General features: G+C 38.0%; 1 protein-coding gene across 2 annotated transcripts in view; it reads left to right on the top strand.

The window, feature by feature from the left end:
* The window catches only part of babam2 (BRISC and BRCA1 A complex member 2), a 111894-nt gene that overhangs the window by 13081 nt on the left and 77288 nt on the right, over window positions 1–21525 (top strand). For both annotated transcript variants that reach the window (XM_025900746.1, XM_003445447.5), the window contains exon 4: window positions 2487–2581. In XM_025900746.1, coding sequence (XP_025756531.1) covers window positions 2487–2581 — 95 coding nt within the window. The remainder of the gene's footprint in view (window positions 1–2486; window positions 2582–21525) is intronic.

Here is a 21525-nt window from a genome sequence, read left to right as displayed (position 1 = left end):
TCCTGTGCTTTGGCCTCAGGAAAGAGGTTTGTCTAATCAAGGATGCAGAGCTGCAGATTGGTCTATGGATCTGCTTGGCATGGCACACTCTGTACACAGCTAATCACTATCAATATAAACCCAGCCTCTTCCACGTGACCGCCATGGCTGGTACTGCTTTGTAGTTGTACACATTGTACCCTTCTGACTTCAATAAAACGTCTGTCTGAATAAGATTTGGAGAGAAGGTACATTATGCAGTCACGTTTGAGTGAAGCTTCTTCTTGCTGTCTGAGCATGTATGAAGAAAACATCATACAAAAGCCTCTATAACCTGTGAAGTCTGCTCTTCCAAGACCTCCATTTCCCTCTGGAACCACGCCAGCAGTTTTTCTGTCAAGCTTCCAGTGGTTTGGAGCTGGTTTACGACACAACCTCTCGTTTCCTCGTTTGACTCTTCTCCACTGGAAAAATACTTCCACATGTGTGTGTTTGCCTCTTCTTGCTGTGTGGAACAAAAAGAAAAAGGAAAAAAAAAGCAGAACAGGACGTCTTGCAGCACAGAAATAGAGTTGTGTAACGTAATTTAAGAACATTGTGAACCAAGCTTTGTTATGTGAGCCAGTGAGGGCCATTTCCAGTGTGCGCTTATATTTTTGTAATTTTATCTCAATATGTTTGTAATAATTTTTATTTATTTATTAAATATATTTATTAAACACAAAATGACATGTATCATACGTGTATAAGAGTTTGAATATGGTTATGTAGTTTACAGTAAATATGTGGGGACCAGCCAAAGCAGTGGTCAGGCCACGAGAGAGGTGAAAGAGTACAGGCAGGGTGGAGTGGACAGAGTGTCAAGGGTGACAGAAGGATAGCTGCAGGACTGAAAGGGAAGCTTTACAAGATAGAGGCAAAACTTGTAGTGATGTACGGTTTGGAGTCGGTGGCACTGACAAAAAGACAGGAAGCTGAAGCTGGAGCTGGAAGAGTTGAAGATGCTTAGATTTTCATTTGGAGTTATCAGGAGAGAGCAAGATTTGTATGTCAGATGGATGTCAGTTCCGGTGGAGCAAATTTACAGACAGTTAGAAATGGAGCAGGCAAAAGAAGATGAATATAATGCTAACAGTTAACTTTTTCTACTGGAACATTTTGTTTTTTTCCCTTTTTACTTTAAACAATAATAATCATTTTTTAAATCTAGAATTTATTTATGTTTTGTGCACCTACATTTATTGATACTGTTTATATGAGTAACATTAACCTAAGTAATATTTAAAGTTTTATTTTTTTTAGTTCATGTGTCTAAAGATTAATTGCATACTTGTAGGTGTTTTATGTAGCGTTACGTTAGAATCGCAAAGCTGTGACACAATGAGTGCAGTGGGTATTGGGATTAATCATTGTAATAGGACAGGAGTGTGCAGAGTGATTCTCTGCTTAGTGTACATTTGAAAGTTGCCTTGCCTTTGCTCATTAAGAGTGGTAATCACCAAAGAATATATATAGAAGGAGAATGCCACTCACCAAAACTGAAACACCAACTACATTAACGATGTGTTACTACAAGTGCCAGAATATTAAACTACTTTCAGATAGTTGCATTAAAAATATTTAAAGGCTCAAACACAAAGCTATCCACTACAGCTGGCCATACCGACACACCTGTCAATCAGAGCTGCTAAGTTTAAGCAAAACCCCATATAAATAGGTAAACTAACCGTAAAGGTCAAAATACTGTTTTGTTCCTGTAAAACTAAACATTTTAACATGAGTTTATAGGGATTGGCTCATTTTCGAAGTCAGTCCCCATAGGAATTAAGGGAACTGCAGATTTTAGCCTCAGGGTTGCAGGTTGCTAATCACTCACCAAAACATGTTTAATATAGAGTTATTATTACAAGTAATTGCTATTTTTAATATGGGATGTGTCATTCAGCCGGTCATCATTAAAAAAAAAACTTAAGATGATGTATTGCTTGAAGTTTTTTTAGTGTGTGGTTTACTATATGGGGTACATAATATGGAATTTAAATTGAATATGCAATGAAAAGGCATAATCTTAAAACTTTTGCTAATGTGCTGCTGTGCCAAGGTTTTTAATGGTTGCAAGGGTGAATGTGAAGTTTTCTTATTTAAGGCACTTAAAACTACAAGACGCTAGAGCTTAAATGCACATTGTGTGCTTAATGCAACTAGTAAAACCACACACAACCACCACAATTTCCTGGTTTCAGTAATGCTTCAAAAAAATCTTTCATTTCATAATAGCAGACAGAATACAGAAGATTGATGCATTGTTTTTTTTGTTTTTTAATTATTTGTTGAGAAGAAGTCAACTTTGATTAAAACTAAATGGAAATGATCTTATGTGTGATCAAAGCTCAGTCACTTCCTTTGTAAATTGTGGCTGTTTACAACACTTACTGCAGTACAAGCAAACATTTCAGATTTGTGTTTTAATGAAACGAGTAATAACGCGTTCTTCTCTTTTCTCCCAGGGGATATCATATTCAATGCATGCTATCCAGAATTGCCTCCAGATTTTATTTTTGGAGAAGATGCTGAGTTTCTCCCTGAACCCTCCGAACTACCAGTGAGTAGAATGGAAGAATGTGAAATGTTTAATTAATAGAGGGAAAGTTTTTTATAATTTTCCAGTGAGTACAGTCTTTATCATGATGCTCTGCTCCACACCAGAACATGCATTTGCTAAATCCACCTCTTTGGATTCATTTTAATTAATTGTGCATGTCAAATATATGACACACTTTCTTCAAATGGTGGATGGTTACAACCTTATTGACTGAAGTGGGCAGGAGAAGTTTCATTCATAGTATATCTAAATTTTAGAAAAGCAAACAAACACTGTGCATTTTCTGTGGATGTTGAGCCTTAGCTGTTGTAGTGATTACACTTCAGTAACTTCTAATTGTTTTGACTTGCTGTTTATCTGTAAACCTGATCATCTCTGTGAATCTGTGACTCACTGGAAAGCTAGTCTGAACAAATTAAAATGTACTGTCCATGTTTATATTGTGCCCTTTTTCATAAGGAGAGTACTTCTTTTTAGATGGACAAATTATAATTTAAAATTTTATTAGGTTCATGTGAATGCTCTTCTTCCTGGAAATTTACCTGGACGTTCTTGGTATTTGTTCAGTCATGTTTTGTTTAATTGTCATTAATTTTCCTCTTTAAAAATGGTTCCAAGAAGTCATTTTCCAAGTGTATTTCTTTTTTAACCATAAAATGTCAACACAGAAGTATGTGGACAGCTGCAAACGGTTTTGAGCCTAGCAGGAGAACTGGTTTTCAAGGACAGATTGCATCAGCATTGTGTAGTTTCAGATGGTTTAGGTGTGGTTGTTTGTTTTGCATATTAATAAAAGCTGTTGCACCACGAAAGGTAATTGCATCATCACTGTAAGTTCCAGTAAATCCCAATGGATTTTGAGAGATAAAAATGAATACTTGGTCAGAATTACTGTTATGGGGTAACTTTACAGAAAGAGTGCTTTACAGCAGATGCATTCTAAAAGGTTTCACAATTAAACCAGAAAGTTTGAAATTTCTGTCTCCCAAACATTAAAAGATTTCTCAGAAACTAAAATACAAGTGAAAGAAGCTGCTTATGTCTTCCCAAAAATCGCTGGCTTGGAGTAAAGAATGGGTAATGATGGTAAAGAATCACTATACTGGACTAATCTGCAAAAATCCAGATAATGTTTATAAAGGCTCTATTTTCTCAGTTATGTTTATAAAGGCTCTATTTTCTCAGTTATGGTATATGGCAGCTGCAGTGTTTAAAGTTGTCTTGATCTATGCTCAATCATCCAGGTAAGGAAATCCCAAAAAGTTGATTCTCTCAGCATGTCAGCATTTTCAGTGGGAGAAACATTTCATCACTTGTTAGGTCACTTGGATGAGTGATGAAATGTTTCTCCCACTGAAATCGCTACGTGCAGATGAACAGAATGAAATTTTGGGGAGTGTTTAAAGTTTAAACCTTTTTAACTTTAGATTTTTAATACTGGACCGTACTTGAGGAGCTTTGCATGAGTTACAGTTCAAAATAATATTTCATCATACTATACTGGCCCTTGGTGCAGTTTCTCAATTTGTGCTCTGCCTGAAACCCAGTTCCTTGCTTTTTTAATGGCATTTGCACTTAAAACCAGCTTTCTTCTCATTGGCTGTTCCTTCCAAACAGAAGCGTTGCATCTAATATCCCATAGAGCACACTCTACAGTCTACTCTGTATAATTAGCATACTTTTGAGTGAATGTCTGTAGTATTTTTTTCTGTAGGTTTGTTTTTCTGACTTGAAGTTATAACAGCCAACTTAGTTGCAAACAAATGAAAATGTATGTTAAACTTGACAAAGTATCTATCTATCTATCTATCTATCTATCTATCTATCTATCTATCTATCTATCTATCTATCTATCTATCTATCTATCTATCTATCTATCTATCTATCTATCTATCTATCTATCTATCTATGATTGTATGCATATCTTACAATCACAAAGTCGCATGCAGTTTTTAGTGTGCAAAATCACACGCTTACACAATCAAGATTTGAAAAGACTGGTTGCCCCTTACAAATAGAAGACTTGAACAGGAGTTGGGTGGGTGGTATACAGGAGGGTTACCTATTATGTTTGCAAGTGTGTATTACACAAGTTCTATACAAATAAAGTTTGTTATTATTAGTATTATTATTATTAACTATCCAGGTAGAGCATGAATGTCTACTATCAAACAGCTGCTATAGCTACAGAGCAGTTTGAGACAAGCAAATGCCTTGACATGTGGGCTGAGCTTCACAGGTGCCAGGACATGCCGTGAATTATCATGGTCAGTTGAGGTGTACTAATTTTCCACTGTGCCACTGTTATCAGAGCCCACGGCTCTGAAATCAAGAGGGCTTGTTGGGTCAGGAGCGCAGTCAGGGGCATGCTCCTTGTTTACAGGGTTGTGCATTTTATCCCCCAGGGTCAAACTATTGGAGCCTAGTTTTACTGTTACTTCCTGAGGCAACCAAAGAAAAATATTAGGCCAAACGACTTGCACTGTGGCAAGATGGCAAAAGGGTACCTCATTGTGACAACGTGCCTGAACGGCCACAGCAAATTTGACAGCACGGTTACATCTACGCAGCCACAGATACACTCGCTGATGATTAAATTTACATCATTCTGACCCTAGGGTCCCTCGTGGACAGTAAATCACATTGTATAGGGCATGTCATCATGTTTTTGCCTGGCTAAAGCAGGCTACAGTACACTAGTAGAAAAACTTTATCATTAAACTTTCTACTGTAGTGTAGCTTTGTTCTTTCTGGGGCATTCAACAATTCAAGATCTAATTTGTACCCAACAGCAGATATCACTGTCCCAGTTTATGTATGTGACATTCAAAACATATTTTCTGTTTAAAAATCTTTAACCAACTGAGTAATCATGTCTCAACTTCAAGGCACCCATTAGCCTTTTGTGTTGCTTTATTGTTTTTAAATTAAAAATGATTACAGAACCCAGCAGCAGTTTTTGATGATAGCACAAAATATTAGCCCAAACACACCCGATGAATTCATTTTGTGATCAAAGTCAATGTGTGATCCAAACATAGGATGCAATCAACGCAATCACACCTAATACATTAAAAAAGGTATCGGAGGAGGCCAAGAGAAGGACCTAAAAGGAAGAAGCCAAACAGGGATCCAGTACCTACACAAGGCCCATGCATTTTTTTTTAAATGTGCTCTGAAATAAATGAATATGACTGTAATTCTTTCATCTCCACAGCCTTTGGTAATTGCTTCTAATCAAACCATTGACCTTGTACAACGATTGCTTTAAAAGTAATTTGTATTGGCATGTCTGTGTTGGGTTATTAGATTATGGTAAACCAAACACCGACATGCCAATAGGGCTAGTTGGAAATGTGCAAACTTTTCAGTACTGTGCTGCTATAGCTATGTAGCTGCTACTGGGTAGTTATCCATTGCTATTTTTGAAGCAGACTAGCATGGAGCTGCTAAATTCCCCTGCTTGTGTCAGAGTCTGGGAGAAGTGAGGGGAGTATTGCTCACCGTCTCATAAATCCAGCTGTGCACATAAGGGGAAGTACCTCCGCTGAGCCAGTGCTTGGCAGCCCAGTGCTTGTTTATTTTCTCACTTATAGTCTTGCTGCGTTTTGCACTTCATGCTTTCATAATCCCCCTTCGTCTGTCTCTCTGCCTGAGATCCCCACTCCCTCCTTTTTCCTCTATATTTTCAGTAAGTACATCCCCCTCTCAGTGTTAAAAACACTCGATTCCGTGGAGTTCATTAATTTCCCCCTCATATCTCTTGTGAATATTTACCGTCAGTACTGGTCGTGGGAATTTAGATTGTTAAAACTGATTGTTATCTGAAAAATATTATTTTGATATATAAAACTGTGACTTATCATTAGAGTAACATGTTTTTATGAAAATAAATAACTTTGCACTGATAATAAGGAACAAAACATTTTTGTGTGACACTGTCTCTTAATATCTCTTGGTGCTTGTGAGTTCTACTTCTAGTGGACTATGTTTCTACCCATTGTTATCCAGGGGGTAAACATTAGGCTAATTTTAGGTCCTCTGTCAGTGGCTGGTTGAATTCCTGATGTCTCAGCAACACATTGCTCTTGTTTACAGCCAGTCAAGGGTATCATTAGCTTCTCTGTTTAGGCTTGTGTTTTTCCCTGCTGTCACCAGGTCTTGAGTAGGTTTATTATCCATGTTTCTGTTTAGACAGGGAAATGTATTGTTGTTGCAAAAGAAAAGGGAGGACTAAAACATGATGCATGTGCTACACAGTAGATGATCAGTAAGGTTTGGTAATATTATATGCATGTTAGAAACTGTATAACATATTCTAAAATCTTGAGAGAAAATGTTTCCTTTTAGACAATTAGGCTCCTACTTAACTACGGTTTTAGCCTGAGCACATCATTGTGAGAGCATGTCTAAGATAACCACAACCACAACTTCATGCATTAAAACTTACTTTTGGAGGTGACGATAATATATGCTTAAATCGTTGCCTTCTCTCTGGTTAGTGTGAAATGCTAGCAAGTCTCAAAATGTCCACTCACCAAAGATGTTTTTATGGAAAAGAAATTCCACTCTTATTAAAGGCTTTTCCCATTTTGTAGAACATTTTATAACGGTCTCACTTTTAACCGTTCATCTAAAAACCTAAGGAGTAAAGTTGTATGTAAATAGATGGAACGCATCAACCATTTCAAAAGCTGCATGTATATAGTATCACCAGTGAAATCTCGTAAAAACATTTGAAAAGTTTGGCGACTTTATCCAAAAACATAATTTTGCAATCTTTTTTCTTGACAGGTTGTACTTCTCCTACAAATGAGGGTCAAATCTGAGAAAAGTTTCTACCTGACCTTCTTAGAAATGCTTTATTTTTTTTGTACAATAACATATCTATTGGACCAATATACATTTATCTTCTTAAGTTACAGACCCTTGAAGCATGAGGTTTGGGGCTTTTTAATTTGTGCTGTTTTCACCAGTGCTTTTGATCCCTCATGCATTCAAAAGTAGATGGATGGATTAACTTTAAACTCTGTTAAAAACAACAAAAAAGTCACATCAAGTACTCACAAAAAAACCGATGGTGAAACGACTCAAGTCTCAAGTGATTTTCTAGCCAAAACGTGTCAGTTTTATCCACATGGCAGTACTGACTTATTGCTATGGACAGCATGTTATCATTAACTTTTGTCCAAGTTTTCATCTCATTTCTGAGTCTCCTTCAAAGACGAGACTCAGAAATTATTAACCTTGTCAATTCGGAAGTTGATCTGATATCTACAGCTTTAAGGTAACCTAAAACTTTTAAATGTTAGACTTAGATCCCCAATAGGCAAGCAATCCATTGCAAGCAGCACTTTAAGTTCCGTTTTAACAGAAAGAGACCTCTGGCAGAAGCTAGTAACTTGTTGTACTTACTTGAGGAAACTCTAGGAGCCTTTCCACCTTTAGAAGGTATAGCAAGTCAAACATGGACTACAAAGGCAGCAATAACAAAGTAATCCTCAAACCTCTGCAATTGTTAAGAAAAGCCCTTCCAAGAGTTTTAACCACAATGGATGATGAATGAAAGAGACTTTAAATATCCCTGCTGGATGATGAGAGGCCACATGTCCCACAAATAAACCATTTATAGCCGAACAGTTCCATGAGCCATGGAATATGAGAAAAGTCTGTCACAAATTTATTGAGGTTCGCTGTTATATTGTTGCTAGGGTGCAAGGGTTGACTGGAAAGTACAGATGTAGGCTAAATAGCATCCAGACCATTGCTAATTGGCCACCAGGGCTGCTCCCTGCCTCAGCGTGCTTTGAAACTCTTAGTGGGTTGTTTTTTAACTGGTCAGTCATGTTAGCCTCATACTAGTTTCATGACTCTAATTACTGTATGTCAAAGCAATGGAAAGTCATCTGCCAGTCTAATGGGTTTATTTTGGGCTCAGAGGGAGCCATTGTTCCTTTCAACATGGATAAATCTTAAGTCGGCCTATGATTGCCACCGCAACACTTAACCACACTGACACATTCATGACTGTTTAACCTAAAGATTTAATTGGGAAGGAGGCTTATCGGAGATTAGTGAAACTATGGCGAGCATGTCGAGACTGTATAACACGCCACTTTGACTAAAACACCCTAAAATAACCTTAACTGAAGTGGCTTATTTGGGTGGCCTCAATACACTACAATATAGATATAAACGAAAGGAATACACTCGAATACAACTAACATTTAATGCAGCCAACAGTCTGGACTAATGCGTTGTTTGACCTCCATCAAGAGGTGAAGGGCTTTTTTTTTATTGGAGATATGTGTAGTTGTTACTAGATTTGGATATTTTGTACTTTGTATGTTCGTTTGACATATGGTCTGACAAAATAATGCCCTGTTGGTTTCTGGCTTTTCATTGGATATTAGATATTAGATTCATTGCATTACCCTGTAATCGTTTGTGATGTTTTAAGATGACTGGCCAATAATCTGCCCTCTCCCAATAATAATAATTATTACTATTATTATTGTTATTGCTGTTGTTGCCGTTGTTGATGTTGCAATCTCAATGTTGTGAGACCAATTTGGCATTGTGTATCCTGATTTGGTGCTGTACATCAATCAGTTTACTTAGCACAAAAGTCCATCTACAGTCACAATACTTGAGTCCCTTTACTGACCAAAGATGGACAAAGTTAACTGCTTGACGCTTGTAAGAGATTGCACCAAAACAGGAAAGGAATGCTCTGTTATTTATATTTAGAAGCGCATTTATTGCCTTTCCACAAATGCAGTGCAAGTGCCCCAACTATTTTAAATTATTTTTTCTTAACAGAAAGTTCCATTAAAATCAACATGTCTTTACTACGATTTTATCATGAATGAACATGCTATTGAATAAAGAAAATAACCTTGCAAAACCAAAGATAACTACAGCCATCACGTCTTTTGTGAAATTCCTTCAAAGACTAAATTCTCATAGAAAAGCCAGAAAGTCATAAGTGTGCCATAACTGAGTGCAGTGACTTGAAAATGGGTTAGTCCTGGGGGCAATCTTCAGAGAATACTTGAATAGTTCCTAGTGTTTTTGCTTGAGATGCCCATTCTGAATTTTGGGGCTCTAATTTACTGGCCTAGAGTTGGAGTCGTTAACATCAGCAACTTTACAAGTGACAACAATGGAAAGTTCACCAATAATTGTCAGAAGCAGCCCAAAGATTTTGTCTGATTTTCTTCTGACTGAAATGACCCCATCTTCTTGGCAATGGTGCCTAATTATCAGTTCTCTAAGGTCGGTGAGATCAGAACGGAGACTAGTTCTAAAAAAAACCCAGACCAGTAAAAAAAGATCTAAATCCTGCTGATATGATATGATCATGTCCACCTTAAGATTAAACATAAAAGCACTTAAAATAAATTTCTTATCAAGATTTCAAGAGAAGATCAGTTTCTGGCTTATCTGTGATAGTGGATCGTGTTTAGAGCAGAGGTGGAGAGCTCAGAGAAGTGGAGTTTGGAAAGACGTGTTAACCAAACTTGGTGACAGGAATACAGCAGAACAGGTCTGCCCACGGGTTGCTGGGAAAATTGACCAGAAAGGAGGAAATGACAAAGACAGAGGGCGGAAGGGAGGGAAGGTGGAGAGCAATACCATGTTAATTCCTTACGTAGGTTATGTTGCATCATACATTTTTTCTTCCCTAATTCACCAAGTGATGGCAACACACTGGACTTCAGTGTTTGTACAAATGTTTGTATGGAATGCCCCCCCCCCCCCCCCCCCCCCCCCTTTCCGAAAAAATCAAAAGATATAGAAAAAAACTAAAAGCGTTGAAGCTGATTGGGTAAGAGTTTGAAGTTGTGTATTCAGTGCGCATGCTGGAGCATGTCTGGGTATGATTGTCGTGATGGTGCATTTTGCTTGTGGCTGATCTGTGATTGTGGTGCACTGTTCTGTAATCTTGAATTCTTTACCACCCATTCCCTTCACATAATTTGTTGTACATAGTCAGCATGCACACCCACATCTAGAGTGAGTTATAGGTATTATAATAATAATATTGCAACATGAGAAGCCTTAAAAGGTTTTCTGTGTTTTGGCCCCAGAAAATATAAATCATGTGCTTCTCAGATCACTGACAGTGATTTGAATAAACAGCACAAAATGTTCCCGTTCACTCATACTGACATCAGATGGAGCAAGACAACCCACTGTGGGGCAGAAATGTTTTGGTGTGTTTCACCACCGATGGCTGCAGACCGTATTGTTAGAATCTGCATCTGTTAACCCATTCAGCTACATGAGTAATCGGCTTCCCTACTCTGTGCATTTAAGACAGTAAAACCAAATCTGAAGGTGTCATTAGCCGATGAAATCACAAAACCCTTTATCTTCTTTAACCTATTGTGATACGGGGAGTGAGCTTGGATCATGTAAGAACAGTCATCTCTAATGGTTCTTCTCTTTGTTACTCAACTACTGCTACCATTTGTTTGCCCCTGTTGCCCCCTTTCTTTGTGTGTAATCATTTCTCTGGTCTAGACTTGTCCAGTGATGCGTGCAGGTACTAAACTTTTGGGAGTTCCCCTGCATTCTGAATCTTTCCCATTCTGCATGTGCCTGAGAGCGTGGGTTAGCTGCGATAGCCTCTCTACACACGGCTTCAACATGTTTCCACTTAACCTTTTTGCAGTGATCTGCTGTGCAGTTCAAAGGTTGGCTCTTTCTTGTTACTCTGGAAATTCCACATATTTTGGAACTGTTGAAGTGTAAGGATATCTCGTTTGGCTCTGTTCCCTCTAACTGGACTGGTCTGTGTCACCTGTAACTGAGAAAATATCAAAAATATACCAAATTGGCTTTTCATGTCAGGAAATAAATATAGCTATTTACTGTATTTATCTGTCCCCTTAGCTCCAATTGTAATGATAGTTCAGCTAATGATAGTGCTGATGGAAGTCTAGCTGCCTCTCAATTACCCCAGTTGAGTAAGATATTTAATTTTTGATAAACCTCATGTTGTATTCATGCAGGTTAAGAAAGACAGACATATTGTCTGACAAACCCATACTTAAACTAATTTCTGTTGGTCTCTTTTGGTAAAACAGGTAACTCACCAGTGTATTACTGTTGTTTTCCCCCCTTTTAATTTAGAGCAAACGTTTAACCGTTTACGCTGCGAGCATTATACAGATTCAAGAGAAATGCCTGGGTAGAATCTGGGGTTGTGGACTTGAAAGGCTGAAGGCACAAGTGTTTAAAATATTCTATATTTTTTGATTGGTCAGTAAATATCATGAAAACACCAAAGTGGACAACTAACCCACCCAAAGACTCTAAATAAAAAATGGATGTAGCCACATTACAAATTGATTTTTGTACTCCTTGTTTTGAAGCCTCATTGTTAGCATTTTGGTCACTGTCATGTTGATTTCCGAAGGCTGAAGGGACCATATTTTGATTGCAAACCTGGCTAGTGCTCTACACTTATAGATACCAGATAATTATTGCTAATTAACAGGACTAACCAAATACTTAATTTCAGTCACCATAACTAGAGCGCAAACTTTTTTTTAGACAGTCTGTATTACTACCTTTCTATTTTATAGTTAATATCACCAAAACTCTCCAAAAGGCTTGAATGGATGCATTATTTGTTTATTTAAAATAAAGTAACCAGTGTTTTTCCAGCTGGGATTGGGTCAGTGCTCTGTATCAGAAAATTGCATCCCTAAAAATAGGAAATTTTATGATTGCATCGTATTTTTGTGCTCAGGGAAAAGTGCAGAAGAGATTAGCCTTGGTTTTAATCTTTTCACTTTATTTAGTAGCAATAAGAAACATGTACACAAACGTGTGTGCCCCCCCCGGCCACCTTCCCAACAAATTAAGACTCCTGAGAGAAGATGAGGACTTACACAATGAGGCATTGTATCAGGACAACTCCCACAAAAAATGGAGTGTGAAGCCAATTTAAGTGTTCTCCCATCTAGGAAAAGGAAACATTCCCAGCGTCTTGTTACCCTCTGGTAATACTGCATGCCAAGCATTGATGAGCGCTTCCTATCTGCTGCTCCAACTCGTCCCCTGTTACTGTTTTAACAAAGAACCTCAGATGGCCCATAAAGCTACATTATGTCAACCTGTGCATAGTGTACCAACTGTTGCTCCCGCTTCCTTCCTGCTTTTGGGAATAATGGGTTCCAGCTTTTATTGGAGTTTATTATCGGCAGCACTCACTGACAGGTCTGGGAATGCTTTTCATGTGCAGGGTATTGTTTGCAAGCAGAGACTGATGAAGGAAAGGGGTGCTGGCTATTCCTAAACACTAGTTGATGTATGAAACAAATGCCAAGATTTAGATGGGACAGCACACTCAGCCCTCACGGTGGATTGGTGAACCACATTAAAAGTAGTCTGAAAAGTGCTATTTCTGTCAACAAGTTGCTCTGTGTTGGACACAAACCGCACAGATCACAGTGAAGGAAAATACACTGGGCTGAGAATGCCAAGTGTCTTCAACACATGACAAGAGCAATTTAGCATGATCTTACACTTGGCACTCTCCGGGGGCGAAACAGGGTGTGAGCCCACACTTGAATTAGCGACTAACAGAGATTAATTTAATACTTGGGAGTTTTTTAATGCCTCACACTTTCAAGTCTACAGCGATTTATTGGATCAGGTTGCCAGCATCTATAAAAATCACATTTAAGACGTAAAAACAAATATCTTCTCTTGGCCTATATAATTATCTTGCATTTTCAGATGCCAGTCCCTCTCTTATTGGCCTAAGATAAATATTGGATCGAAGATGGTACAGACGGATGGCACAGGAAGACATAATTCTGTCAACTTGGGTCTATTCAGTGTGAAGATGCCCAATTTAGGTGCACATTTTGTTCTTAAAGGAAAACACTTATTTTTTGTTGAGTTCTTTCCTTATGCTCAACATATGTACTGTGCTACACAGGCAGATATACTCCGATTGCTGTAATTATATGAACTATGTCGTTTCTCTTGAGTAATATGTTACAACCCAGCTTGTATGGTGCTGCATAAGATGGAGTCTTACACTAGAGGTTTTATACATGAGTTTTATTTAAATATCTGGATAAATTAAATGAAAACACTGGGTTTCCTAGCTCAGAATGACTTTTCTTCCTACGCTGAATTTAATCGGGCCACATCATTTACAAAAAAAGTATTACATTAAGTACATTAAGTATTACATGTGAGTTATAGTTTTAGAGTCCTTCTTTTCAGCCAAATTATTTCCATTTTTCTCACCAGGGAGAACTTTTTAACATTTGGTGAACTGGCCCTTTAAAGGGTCAGATTATTGGGGGGCTATCAGAACTGATTTACATGCTTTAAATATTAAAAAACACACTAGTTTTTAATATTGTATATTCCTACAGTGCTTCCTTTGCCCCCATTTCTGAAAGAATTCATTTTAGTTCAGGTACTGTGTGTGGATTAAGATTTTATCAGATGATTTTTTTTGTTTTAAAATTGGGAAATTAGCAGTAAACATGAGAGCTTGAAAGTAAAAGTGTGCTTAAATTAATCTTGATCGAATGGGAAGCATTTGGTTGACTGTTTTGTAAAACGTACAGTCATCTGTCTACAGTCAATAGAAGCAGGAAAACATGATTTAAAGCTCTTTTTTTTGTAAGCTTGGAGTTGTTAAAGTATAGTTTATGGGCTGTACAGAAAGCAGAAAATTGATGTTAGTGTTGGCAGCGCCGGTTGCAATTTTATTAGCTGATTCAGATTATTTATTTTTTATTCGTTTGTAAATTTGACCTGCTTAAACTGATTATTCCACATTCACATCCAATTTCTTGTTTGCGATACATAAACAAAAGTCAACTTTTTATTCATTTTATTTTTATAATAAAAGAAATTAGTGAACTTCAGTTTCCCCCAAACTGCTTTAAGTTACAAAATGTTTTCCGTTAAAAAAAGCTCTCCTGCTGAGGGAGGTACAAGAAAAGGGTAATTAACTGAAAATGGCTTGCAGTACACTAGGGATGGGAACTGAGAATGTTCCCAGAAGTCCACTTCCTTGGAATCGTTAGTCTGGCTGCCTGTCAATCCCGCTTATCAGTTCTTGCAGTCTTGCTATGATCAGCTAATTTCAGTTTGTGTGTCAGAGGATGCAAATAGTGGTGCAGACTACAGCTTGGATATGAAAATTACTCTTGTTTTTATTGCACAAAAAGACGAGAGTGTGATGGTAACGTGGAGACTGCTGCAGGACAGAAACAACTGCATTATAACACTAACACAACTTCAGTTCTTTGCAAGCACCTGCATAGACAACATGCGAACCCTAAGCTAGCCTAGAACCCAGAATGATGCTAAAGCTGAGTAAATGCTGAGTATGTGCTGGTTTTCATCTTTGATTTGTGCTGTCAGCTTTGTGTTCATACCTAAATACTAAGAGAAGGATATATGTGTCCTCATTAGGATAGGGATTTGTGTTGGCGTGTGGAGCTGTAGCTTCAGGTTTATATTGTTAAACGGTAATTATGAGATTGTGTGTTTCAGATCATTTTAGAGAGTAACATGAAAGTAACATAACGAGTAGTATAACGAATGTCTTTCTCCTTGGTGTAATTAAGAAACGTACTGTGTTACTTTTAAGAAAAGTGTTCTGTGTAATATGTGTAATAACTTTTTTACTTCACTTTGTTTGAGTAATGACCCCAACACTGACCTCTACAAAGAGAGGAAATACCTCTAACATTCACAAGCATGTGACCATACAGCTTGTAATTATTTTGCATGAATGTAATGTCTTTGATATGCTGCTTAGAGATGATGGTGATAATGAACCAAAGAGAATCGATAAGGGAATAGATAAGGAATCGAATGGATAAGTGATATTGATAATAGAATTGCTAAATTCTTATTCATTCCCATCCCTACAGTTCAACCCCCTTTACTAAAATGTCCATGTTCAGCAAGGTGAAGGTGTCTTAAGTGTATAATTATGTTCATTGTTACAAACATTTAGCAAGCATTGTCTGCATGTGACTATTTCCTGTGCTGCTCTGCGCATGTTGTAGATCCATGAGAAGGACTGGCTAATAGTTGGTTATACGTGAGACTGAATGGCCAGTCACTGATTCGAGCCAAAAACCGGAAATCATGTAATCCTGGTGCCCGGCCAGTCAGTCAGCTCTTAAAACCTGTTGGTTTCCATAATGTTGTGGATAGATTGTTATTGGAAGTAAAAGATGATTCACTGGGCCCTCAGTTCCTAGATACTAGATCAAATCATCAAGTTCCACAGCTAACAAGGCAGCCTGTCAAAAAGTTGACAAATAGATTTATAGTGAGAATTTATCATAGCCACGACTGTCCAACCACGCTGATGTTACAACCTTCCTCTGATGAAGGCCACAATACCGAAACATTAGAGTGCTTGTTGACATTGCAGGAAATGAGATTGGTCAACTTTTATCTTATTTTTTGTGTAAGTGCCGCTTGTTAACTCTGGAAGTCTGATAAATGTATTTGATACTATATTTAAAACTTTCTCAAATTACTGTTCTTTGCTAGAGAGGTCCAAGTTACTGGTCCTCCTGCTGAGATGTTAGATTTCAGAGAACATGAGCTCCGTTTGCGGAGCAACTATTTTAAAAGTAGGACCAGTGGATTGCAAGTTCTCTTTATGGACTGTTTTCTTTGATTTACTTTAAGGACAAGCTGTTCTTTTCATGTTCTTTTCATGTTTTTTCATGCGTAAAGCCACACACTGCCCATTTAATTTAACAAGCTGTAATTTGAGTAAATTAATCAATAGGCAGAGAGAAGTAGCATTTTCTTTTAAAAGGCGTAGTGTTCTATAATATTTATGTCTAAGCTATTTTGACTGTATTTTCAGCATTGACTTGGACACGCTGACACATGAATACCTCCAAAATGCTAAATCCTAATGCTAATCCAATATATTTTTAATCTGCAGTTTTTAACATTGATATTGAATCAAATCCTAATATCTTAAGGTAATACGATTATAAATTGCTTCCCTTACAGATATGAGCTCTTTTCAAAAATGGAAGGTATCAATTTTTATTTATTAAAGGTGACTGGTTTTATCATCAGCCAAGGTTAGGCTTAATCTTTTGACACAGGTTTAGCCACTGTGTTGTGACAAAATAATTGGATTATAAGGTCCAGATTGAACTGGGGACTATTGTTGAGACCATGATAGCTACCCCCTGTGGTTAAAGCCCTAAGAAAGATGTGTGACTTCCATACAGACTGATCTAGAGGGCATATAGATGGATTTTTTCCCCCACTTCATCTCATCAAATGTTCAATCTTAGCTTTCAAATAGCCTAGATTGTGACTATTGCATCTTTTGTTTTTTGTTGTTTTTTTTTCCATGTATCAAATCTGTACATTTTCCGCAGGGCTTATCCTATTCATGAAAAAAAAATACACATAGATTTCTTTTGGCACACACAGCCTTCAGCAGAGCGTGCAAAATCAATTCAGTGAAGAGTCTGTACAGACTCTCATGTCTACACACACAGACACACACATTGCAACACATGAACATTGCTTTTTGGCTCAGTGCTTTTCATTCTGCTTGCGTCTATGTTTGACCAATGTTTTTCTGCAGCATTCAAGCTTTGCCTTGTTAACTCAAAGTCAGAACATTCGAACAATATGAGACAAAGACAAGTGCACTCGCTGTTTTTAACTGTACATTTTTTAGCTGCCCTAATAGCCTGGTTCAGAAGCAGTGTTAGATGCTTTGTTGGTCAGACCATAAGTTAGTTTAACACTTTGATTCAGTCTAAATTATCTCAACTGTAGCACCTCGGTTAAATATATTTATGCTCACTGCATGGATAATATTTTAGTGAGATTTGGAATGCCATGAATGTGAAACATTTTGATAAAAGTGGACTGAATGCATTAAAATATCCTACAGCTATTCCCCAGAACATAAGAATATAATGTTTAGATCCCCTGAGTATTCATTTGCACCACCAGCAGCTCAAAGCTTTTATGATGCATCAACTGAAAGGTTTGCCACTGAAATTGGTGATCTTCTGACATTCTACTTCAATGAAATGTATAACAAAGCAGCACGGTCACCAGTGAAATATCTTAGCATCTTTCAATGTGTTTTGTAAGGTTAGAAGATGGACATAACGTCCTGAAAACTTCATTTCCAATGGCCTTCAGAGGATAAATCCTCTGGATGGAAAAACTAAATCTGGTTGTTTAGAAATCTATGGGAAAACAGTCCTCTGCTTCCTTGATTTGTGACTTTGGTAAACACTTTTCTGATGAGGTTATTGGCTTCAATCACCAGTTTCAAGTGCTCATTTTGCAAATTATGGTCCCCACTGGAGTCAAAAAAGGAGCAGTGTATGCTTTAGAATTCAGAATGCAGAGTCCCTCAGTTTCTCAGTCACATTGATGCCTCGCTTGTGATACCTGGGTTAAAAAAAAACAGAGATGCCAACTACAATAATGCTCAATCTGAAGCTTCATACTGGGATTTTACAAACCATTGTGTGACATCCAGTTTGCTATTTTCATCTTTTATATACTTTCTATGATTTTCAAACATGCACACCAGGCGGAGCTGCTTGTGTGAGTACAAACATCTGAGTCAGTCTGACTGGGCATTAAATGATTGTGTGCAAAAGGGCAACTATAAACAAAAACCTGAAGTGATTCGCTCAAAATGTTCAAAGTGCATGTGTTGGAACATTTTTAGACTTTATGAGCACCAAATTTTGCCCAGAAATTACAACAACAGGTCCCAGTAGGCTCTCTATATTGTAAAGTAAAGACCCTACAATAATACAAAGAAAACAGAAAAACCCAACAATCATATGATCATATTATGAACAAGCACTTTGGCAACAGTGGGAAAGAAAAACTCCCTTTTAAGAAGAAGAAACCTCCAACAGAACTGGGTTCAGGGAGGCACAGCAATGTGCCGTGACCGTTTGGGGTGAGGCAGGTAGAAACTGGGACAAATATTCATGATATTAACTGTAGCAGCTTTGTAGTATCTATGATCACTTTCACTTCCGCGTGTTCCTTACAAAACCATCTAAATGAATGCCTGAGCACAGAGCAGTTTTATGCAGGGCAAAGTCAACCTTTTCAGCAGCAGTCTCTTTTACCTGGGAGCCACCCAACAGAAGCTCAGCTCTTGTGTCATTGGCCAATGAATAGCTCCACTGAAGGAGAGGTTAAGTACTAAGCTTGAGGGCACCTTAACTGTAATTACTGAGGGAGTGTTTCTGTGAAATAGCCTGTCTTATTCCTTTGCTTTTTCTCAACAGCAGTTCTGTGGTATGTCCATCACAGCTGTCTAATTTTAAGACTGATTAAAAAATACTTTTCTCTCACTGAGTTTACTTCACATGTTTATTATTACCTATCACGGGGAGTATAAATTCCTAAGCTCAGTCCAGTTTCTTTGGCCTTGGACTGCTTGCCTGAGCTCTGGAGCCTTCTTTTTTCCTCTCTCCCTACCCACTCACCTCCTATCCCTCCTCCCTCCCTCTCGCCTTCCTCAGTGGAGCTTCGCTGATATTCTGTGTCACAATCCTGACACAGCACTTCCTCAGTCTCTCCTCGGTTTCAGCTCCCTCCTACCCCAAGGCACTGACTGCCTCTTTTGGACAATGCCCATCCTTGTTTTCATCTCCCCCTTATTTCGGGAATCCCGGCATTGCTGGTAACCACTGGTGGGTCAGGACGATGAGGTCACCGTCTCTGTTTAGCCTGCCCTTGCCATTCCTCCTCCCTTGACAAAAAGAGGCTGTGGTTTGCTGTGAAACAATGAAAGCCTTCTCCACTGGACTGCCAGGAGGGAGATAGACAGTTGAGAAGACAAGCTAATGCAAGTCAAATAGATCCTGATTTTGATGCCTTAATTTAATGCATGTTAATGGTTACGGCATTCCCAGCACCTATTAATCCTTCCACATACTCAGTGCTCACTGAAAAGGCATCCTTTTCCAGCTTGCTCATCATTTAGGTTGGGGAAGTTTCACATTTACTTGGGCCAGTGTGGTTATGTCATCAAGTTGCATTACTTGGTTCTGACTTATCCACAATTTGAATCTGCCAGCAGTATTTCACTTTCAGAATGAGAATGAGTTTCAGAATGGAGACTCACTTTCACTTTTCAGGACCAGGGGGCTGCACGAGACGGCCATGATCCTTAAACCAAAATGTTCATTCGACCCCTTTCCTTCCCCTCCTCATCGTCTGCATGTTAAATATTTAGAAAAAGTTTCCCCGCTGGCAGATTTAATCTTACCTTTTCCAAAATGACTTGTATCTAATCACCTTGGATGATTGTGAACAAGGCAGCAGTTGTGTAAAAACTAGAAGTGGCAAATGGCCGCTCGTCAAAGAGCAATTTTAAATTATCATTTGAATCTCTTTAAACACGCACAGCCTTTTCCAGTCCAGACAATGAGGTAGACTCATTAAATCAGTAATTTATTTTTCTTTGCTTTGGTCTTGATTTGCATCTCTGTTATAAAGCTCTCACAACATTCATTGTCAAGAGCGCAGCCATCCATTTTACTTGATTAGACCTGACATGTTTTCTGCTGTTTGTTTTTTGCACAGTGTTGTTCACATTAATTCTAATTATTTTATTCCTTGCGCATCAATGATTGTGTTCTCTTTCAGAGTGAGGGGGAAAAAGGGCAATTTATTTTATTTTATTTGGTAGAATTAGACCAGTCGGTCATGTTTGGTTGGTTCTGCTCACTGACATGTGGCAGATGGTTGTAGCTGCATCCTGTAAATTTGCATATTGGTCCCAAAGGGTCAAGTTCTGCTTGTGATTACTAAAACTGAGTTTGGTGAAAGAGAGATTCACAACAGAGCATTTAGACATGTACAGTGCACTAAATCTAATCTATTCAAACACCAGATATTTTATCGCTGTAGTAAAATCAGATAAGTAAATTGAGCGGTTGGGCTCTTGTATGCATCCTGACAATACAAGCTGCCTTGTTATCCTAAATCTTCAATCATTGTGGCAACAGAGGTCAGAAATGTGGCACGTACATCAGTTCAGACTCAGTACTTTTCCATATCAGTTTAAATGTGGCCACAGGACATCCTTTAGCACAACCCTTTCCTCCTCAATCTGTAATGGGAAGTAGGCTGTTCAGAATTAGGCAACTAACCTTTTTCCAAGATGAACCAGTTTTTCCCCACTACCATGTTCTTAAGGTCTGTCTTTACTGCTACAAATAGTATTATTTTCTTTCTCTGTGCAACTATTTTCCCAACATTTTACACTGTTGTAACCAATTTGGAATATGGTGCTAAAATTGGAGATTAGCTGACAGCAATATTTCACCCCAAACAGGGATTAAACTAGATGTCCACCTCTATATATGCTTGTAATACCATGAGCTCCAAAATGCTTCCTGTTAGCCTTCAGAGAGAGAAGATTGAATGCACTAGCTGATGCGTTCCATGATTGCTCCTTGCAAAATAACCTATACTCTAGTCTATATTTTCCAACAGGTTTTCACATTACCAAAAACTACGTTGCTGATATATTTGAGGAGTGTGCAGATGGAATATGATGGATAAAGACTTATATTCTTATGCCTGTCAGAGTTTTCGCTAACTCAAAATTGGAGTTCGAGTGGTGACTATACGCGTTATTTGTCTACATAGTATAGAGGCAAAATATCTGTGTTACCTAAGAAGTCTATGTGTTTTCTTATGTGTTATCCCAAGGTAATGGTAAATATGTAAGGTTACCTGTAGACAAAACCTCTTGTTGTCTTGTTTTTTTTTTATGTTTCATCTTTTTTGTTTGATTTAGTTTTTCAAATGACAACCACATTCTACAGTTTGGAAGTTTTTGTGATCCGGGAGTTTTTGCAGCACGGGAAAAACACTCTAACCAAACAGTCTTTGACAAC

Source organism: Oreochromis niloticus, linkage group LG19 (assembly GCF_001858045.2).
Source record: "Oreochromis niloticus isolate F11D_XX linkage group LG19, O_niloticus_UMD_NMBU, whole genome shotgun sequence".
NCBI classification, from domain to species: Eukaryota; Metazoa; Chordata; class Actinopteri; order Cichliformes; family Cichlidae; genus Oreochromis; species Oreochromis niloticus.
This window is presented reverse-complemented; position numbering and strand designations above follow the sequence as displayed.